Raw genomic sequence first — 7,393 nt, 5'->3', positions numbered from 1 at the left:
CGGGGTCGTTCAGCCGCAACGCGATGGGCTCCATCGTGGCGGAGTGGACCAAGCGCTGCTGCCTGACGTCCACGAGGAGAGAATGAGCCCGCAGAAAGTCGGCCCCGAGCAACGGCTGGGAGACGTCGGCGATCGTAAACAGCCACGTAAAATGACTGGCGCCGAAAACGATGTGGACCGTGCGGACGCCATACGTCTGGATAATGCTCCCATTTGCCGCGGTGAGGATGGGCCCCCGCTTCCCAGAACGAATGTCCAGCGGCGAAGGGGGCAGGACGCTCAGCTCCGCCCCGGTATCCACGAGGAAGCGGCTCCCGGACCGCCGATCCCAGGCGAAGAGGCGGTGAATCTGGCCGGCCACCGCAGGGACTATTGGTAGCCGGCCCCGGCGTTTCCCGGAAATGTGCACGGCTGGCGGCATTGTCGGGCTGCCGCACCCCAGCGCTGGTGGTAATAACACCAGTACCTCTTGCTGGTGCTGGCTGGAGCCTGCTGATGTGGGACTGCAGGTGCACGACCCGCAATGGCCACCGGGGGCGATCTCGCAGGCCTCCGGGAGGTAGCTGTCACTCCTTCCACAGCTCCCCCGCCCGACCGGAGAAAATCGGGCGCTTCTCGAGTGACGTTTAGCGCACTGACGTCATCACGGCGCGCCGCCCACAACGCGTCCGCGCGCCTGCCGAGGGCCCGGGTGTCTTCAAAGGAGACGTCGGTGAGCTGCAGGCGAATGTCGGCCGGCAGCAGGTGCAGGTAAGTATACTCGAACATTAGGCACGGTCTGTGCCCGTCGAGTAACGCGACCATCTCCTTCAGGAGGCTAGATGGGCGCCGGTCACTGAGGCCTGGCATGTGGAGGAGCCTTTCGGCCCGCTCCATTCGGGTTAGCCCGTAGGTTTGGAGCAGCAGCTCCTTAAGGGCTTCGTATTTACCGTCGGCCGGTGGGTCCTGGAGGAACTCCGTTACCTCTTCGGCCGCGTCCTGGTCAAGGGCTCCCACCAGTTGGAAAAACCGGGTGTCATCCGTTATGTTGCCCCGCAGCTGGAACTGGGCCTCCGCTTGGTAAAACCAAATGCGAGCCCGGGTGGTCCAGAAGGTCGGGAGCTTGATGCCTACCGCGTCGACAGCTGGGGCCTGGTCGGCCTGCGAGCCGGACGGGCGGTCGAATTCTGTTTTTCTGTCCATCCTAATGAATGGACCGTCGAGGTCACCAATGTAGCGTGTTGATAAAGGCAAGGAGCCAGGTATTTTGGGAAGGTATATTTATTGGTTCGTGGGTCTCAGACGGGTCTAGTCTGCCGGAAAGGCTTGGCGCCCAAACCTTGTCCTTTTATACCTGAGTCCAGGACCGCCTCCCGGGACTGGTCCATTCCCGTGCCGAGGGGTCGGTAGTAGTATGGCCCGACCCTTGGGAGCCGCCACATTACCTTATTTTAAATAGCTTACCAGGTACACCAATTATTCCTAGAATAGGGTAGTGAATTCTTCCAATCTGTAAACTGACCGGTCTCTCCATATTTTAAGAGATGAGATGCTGCTCCGCCCGTTAATCTGCCTGAACCACAAAATAATGCTTTACTTATACAGATCGGAAGCCTCTGGTAACACTTTGATATCACGTGATTGCATCCATTAGCTACAGACTTTGGAACAAATAGGTTGACTGATCTTTCATATTAGCTGCATTTCGTCAGGGGTATGATTCATTCCAAAGAAAGTATTTCCACCGCAGTGAGGACGTTTATTTTTAGATCCACGTGGGTGTGAACTAAAGCAATAATTTGTGACGCCCTTAGTCTTCATAAAATCCAAAATATATAGCAATTTCTATAACTGATACTGTTCTGATGTGTTTGAAATCCACCCAAAAGTTGTCCAAATTACTGAGATAAAAAGTAACAAGTATACGAGGAAATCTCTAAGTCTATTTTACCCTTTTCAATATATTACCTGGTTCCAATCGGTGATGTTAATGCTTATACGAGGTTAGCTTATTGTACGTAATACTACGCTACTGCAGAAATAAATTGTTTTCACTCCTATGGACCTTGCTGTAGAATAACAAATCATGTAAGTCTGAATTGGAGATATATTACGTATTTGCAGAAATTCCTCAAAATGTATTTCTTTAGTCATTCGTCGGTTGTGTTCAATGCATTGTTGGTCAGAAACAGCAATATGTCTGCTCTTGCAAATCTCACCCGTGGCCCATTAAATTTTCAGGAAGCCGCCATGATCCATTTCAATAGAATAATTATTGTTTTGTGACAGATGGGAGAGAAATGGATTACGCTTGAATATTCACTATGAAACAAAATATTCCTAAATTAGTTCTACCTTTCAAATAGACTGAGTGGTTTTGATTGGTAGATGTTTGAACAAAGGCCAGAGATGTAAACGCAAAAAGTGTGAGACAAAGGGATCAGGAAAGATGATCATTTGCGCACCATGTCTCTGGTACTAGAATATGTGTTGCATCACAACCCCATTCGGCAACTTGAACGACCGGGAATGAAGGAGTTTACTGAGAATGGCAGACATTGTAATACTCACAACATTACAAATGCGTTTTTCCCCACCAGCGAAGGGATCCACAGGAAGCGCTGCCTTCGAAAAAAGACACTCAGTACCATCTTGTCCGCGCTCTCATTTCCCACCTCCAGTCGGAGCGTGAAACCGTGACCACGAGGTTCCAGATTTGCTTCACAGCACTAACCTCAGCAGCTTGAGCATCTTTGGCCTTTCTCTGGTTGCACTATCGACTGCGGTGTTTTTTCATTAGTATCACGGTTATTATGTTTCTGGGTTTTTTTAACTCATTTTCTATTATTTTAAATTATTGCGTTTTCGGCCACGTTGGGATGCTGCAATTAACAAATTCCTCATTCCGTTGTCGGTACATGTGAGAATTGAGCACGTTTCACACTTTTGAAACACTTCGAAAGCCATGACCTGACCATGTCAGCAGCACATAGATATGAATGAAATATGAGCGGGGAATTGTCTGCTGGCATTGAATTCTGACAAGTCGGAGGTGATACATTTTAGGGAGTTAAATAGAAGTCGGACATCAACTGTAAATGTGGGGACCTCAGAACTATTGGTGAACAGAGTCAGAGGGATGCAAGTTTCTCGTTGCCTGCCTTCGATGCGTAATTCCCTTCTGTTTTGACCAAGGAGAAAAACACGAAGCTTGCGGATATTTGGACAGTTAATAGAAGTATCTTGAACATAGGCAGCATTCCATTGGGTGAAGTGCTGACCGTCCGAATGCGAATGAAGATAGATAACTCTCTTGTGCCTGGTCTGATATATCGGAGGACACTCCGCGTAGTAGGAATCTAGAACCAGAGGTCACAGGTTTAAGGTGAGGGGGAAAGATTTAATAGGAACGTGAGGGGCAACATGTTCACATGGAGGGTGGTGGTTATATGGAATGGCTGCCAGAGGAGGTACATGAGGCAGATACTACAGCAACATTTGAAACACATTTGAGCAGGTACATGGATGGGAAATATGTAGGGTGATTTGGGGCAAATGTGGACAGGTTGGACTACTTCAAGTCGAGTGTCTTGTTCGACATGGTCTAGTTGGACCGAATGGCCCGTGTCCATGATGTATGAATCTAACCCTATGATTCTCTAGAATTTGTAACAGTTTGGCAGGAAGATGAAAATGTCGTACGGCATGCTTCCTTTCATATGTCGGGGATAGTGTGCAAGATTTGGGACCTTATGTTCCTTTCTTGCAGAAGTACACGGATAGGATAGGTTTGTAGTGATATGGGCCAAATGCAGGGAGGTGGGACTAGTGTAGATGCGGGATCGTGGTCATCCCAGCAAGTTGGGCTGAAGGCTCCTTGACTCTATGAGTGTGGCTGTATGATTCTATATCAGGGCACATTGCAGCCCGAAAAAGTCAATATTGCATGTGTGATGTGATGCGCTCAAAAATAAGAGAGATTTGTACAGTAAATGAATGGACCTTTAGGGGCATTGATTTACAGACCGACCTTTTGGGTTCCATGAAAGTGAGTAGCAGAGAGTAACGTAGTCCCTTATCGTTATTCCCATCGAAAACAGATAGGTAATTTTAGAAGCTATACACAAAATGCTGGACTAACTCAACTGGTCAGGCAACATCTCCGGAGAAAATGAATTGGTAATGTTTCGGGACCGAAGCCTTCTTCAGACGGAGAGTCAGGGAAGAAGGAAACTAGAGGTAAGGGAAAGGTGCAAAGAATGAATTAATAAAAGGTATGAAAATAACCCAAAAAAACCAGCATCGATGATCAAGGAAAGGCGGACCCCACAATGGTCCAGTCCATTGATTGCTGTGGAAACGTGATAACGAACAGTGACACTACACAGGACGACAGGGAAACTACGAGGCCCATTAGGGTGGAGGAGGGACAATGAGACGGAGGCAATGCAAGGGCCACTTTAAATGAGAGGAATCAATATTCATACCGCTGGGTTGTAAGCTGCCCAAGCGAAATATGAGGTCCTTTTCCTCCAATTTGCGTTTGGCCTGGGTCGGGGAAATGATGAGATCCTCAAGGGTGAATAATAGGAGTTAGGCTAAAAGGTTTACGAGCAGCAACGCCAGCAAATGCTAAATTTATATTTAATGAAACTGCAAGTGACACGGAAAATGATTGGGATTAGCTGCACATAATTGTATAAACTAATTAAACCGGGTTAATTTTGTTTTTAATTATCAAGCACGTGATGCATTTGATATTTTTCTATATCAAAATTATGTAAATAATAGCCAGAATGCTCTTGAATATAATCAATTTATTTATAGACATATTTGGTGTCTGGTGGAATAAATGCGCATATTTAGGATTCAGGATATCTTTATTTGTCATCCAAAAGACAAGTCTTTTGGACGAGATTTCGTCACCCACAGTCCAACAATAAGAGCAATAAAATAAGCAAATTACACAACCTCAACCAACACATAACATAGAATGGGTTAACAGATTAACTTCCAGTGCATCTTAATTCCATCTAGAATGCATGGTTAAAGTAATTTATCAATTATCTAAGGCGATAAACTTGCTCGGGATCTGAGAGCGGAAGGTAAACCCAGTCAAAAAATACAGAAAGTGACACAGATATGTGTTCCTGATTATCAAAGATATTTAGAACAATTCAAACTCTTTTTGCACTAATGAGTTATCACAAGGCCATACAGACGGACGAATTCCCCGCGGAAACCTTCGTATCATTGCTTGACCGCTTGTCTCTCGGCATTGACAGGTGTTGTGAGACGTGCAGCTGTTTGTCCCACAGATCTGTGCTGTTTCGAGGGAGAGCTTGAACAAGGAAAACGAGGTTATACATCCTCGCTGAGGGATGGATGTAAGAACATCCCGCCTGACCAGCGAGAATGATAAAATCATAATCATAGAGTTTTGCAACTCAGTAATATGCCCTTCGGCCCATCCCGTCCAAGCTGACCATGTTAGCATGTTGGGCTAGTCCCATTTAGAGTCATGGAGTCAGAAAATACGAAGGCAGAACCTTGGCCCAACTTGCTCATGTCGCTCTACGCTAATCCGCCCGCCTCGGTTTGACCCAGGTCCCTCTAAACGTTCCTTAGCTACGTTGCACACCAAATGTAATGTTCCTGTGGTAAAGGAGGCTTTTGGTACATTTGGCCTTCATCAGTCAGTGTTTTGAGTAAAATAGTTGGGACGATATGGTGCCCTTTGTACGCGACGTCGTTGAGGCCGCGTGTAGAGTTCAGGTTTTGGTCAACCTACTACAGAAACGATTTTATTCAGCTGGAAATTCAGCAGGAATTCCACAATAGAGTTTAGAGAACTACGAGCCGAGGTTGAATAGGCTGGGATTTCATTCCTTCGAGCACAGAAAGCTGAGCGGTGATCTTATGGAGATGTATAAAATCATGAGTGAAATCGATAGAGTGAATGCACAGTCTTTTACTCACAGTAGTGGCATCAATAACCAAACGTTCATACGTTCATACGATTAAGCTGAGAAGAGAAATAATAGGAACCTGAGCGGCAACTTTCTCACTCCGAGTGCGGTGGGTGGACGGAGCGAGCTGCCAGAGGAGGTAGTTGACGCTGTTACTATAATGACATTTAAAATACGCTTGAGCTGGGACATGGGCAGGGAATAGTTCCATGGATATGGGCGATACGCGGGCAATTGGGGCTGGTTTAGATGGGGTATCTTGATCAGCAGGGACGAGTTTGGTTGAACAGCCCGTTTCCGTGCTGTCTACGTCTCTGACTCTATTTGGCCATCATCCTACAAACCTTCCCTACCCATACATCTGTACAACTAACTTGAAGTAAATAAATCTCATAAGTAGTTTCATTCTGCGGTATCTGCTCTTTGGAAGTTTACACAACTTCCAGAGACATTTGGTACATTTGTAGATCTTGCGTGCAATTTTGTTCAATATTGTTCAAGGCAATTACATTTGTGATTTGTAAAAAATATTCGGTGTATGGTTATTTGGTTACCTTGGCAACAAGAGCCATGGGCCATTTGATCACGTTTTTCATTTCCTCTCTGAATTTTCTCTGGGACACAGCATAAATAAAGGTGTTTGTGCAAGAACTCAAAGACTTCAGCATGTACCCTGATAACTCAGCAATAGTGAAGGGATCATTGTAACTTGCTTCCAAAAATTGCGTGTCAGTAAATTGCACGCATATGAAACATATCAAATTAACCATCCACAAGAGAATAAAGCTGCCAGATATGGCGAGCAGCAAAACGATGGATTTTCTGCGGTTCTCCATCTCTGGGTCCGTGTGTTTCGCAGTACTGTTGTTTCCACGTAATCCACTCCTCACACGATTAGCCAGTATTATGTGCCTGATGGTCAGGGAATTAAGCAGCAAGATCAACACATAGGGTGCAAATGGGCTCAAAATCGTTTCCAGCCACAAAAATGCCGCCCAAATAGGTAACGTATAGAAGCTTGATTTTACATAGCACGACCACTCGACGCCATTAACTACCTCGCGAGGTTCGTATATAAAATAGTACGGAATGTTTTCTACAATGCTTGCACAAAACACCACAGCTATCACTATAGTCACATTTTTTTCAGTGCAATATTTTGCTCGTAGCATTTGATGGCAAATGGCAATAAAGCGATCGAAAGTAAAAGCCACAGTGAGCCATACTGAACAATCCAGGGAAATAAAAATCATGGTGAGAATCAATCTGCAAATAGCGGTGTGATTGAAGAAGTTATATGGAAAATATGTATTAATAATCTCATCTAAAATTACAACAAATGTAATAACCATCAAGTCAGCGATTGCCATTCCCAGCAGGTAACGAGTGATGCATTCGGAGAGACCGCAGTTCCCTCGGAACAAGATGAGGATAGCCAACAAATT

General features: G+C 45.8%; 1 protein-coding gene across 1 annotated transcript; it reads right to left on the bottom strand.

The window, feature by feature from the left end:
* Nucleotides 1-6,490: 6,490 nt before the first annotated feature.
* Nucleotides 6,491-7,393, bottom strand: LOC144602926 (putative G-protein coupled receptor 139). The gene has a single exon (XM_078416048.1). It carries the CDS (start codon nucleotides 7,316-7,318, stop codon nucleotides 6,491-6,493), a length of 828 nt encoding a protein of 275 aa, XP_078272174.1. The 5' UTR covers nucleotides 7,319-7,393.

This window comes from Rhinoraja longicauda, chromosome 19, assembly GCF_053455715.1.
Source record: "Rhinoraja longicauda isolate Sanriku21f chromosome 19, sRhiLon1.1, whole genome shotgun sequence".
Lineage (NCBI taxonomy): Eukaryota > Metazoa > Chordata > Chondrichthyes > Rajiformes > Arhynchobatidae > Rhinoraja > Rhinoraja longicauda.
Note: the sequence above shows the minus strand (reverse complement) of the source record. Positions and strands in the feature narration are given on the sequence as shown.

What these genes read in the sequence shown, in the direction of transcription:
- LOC144602926 (XM_078416048.1), bottom strand. Translation starts at nt 7,318, where the DNA reads ATGGCAATCGCTGACTTGATGGTTATTACATTTGTTGTAATTTTAGAT.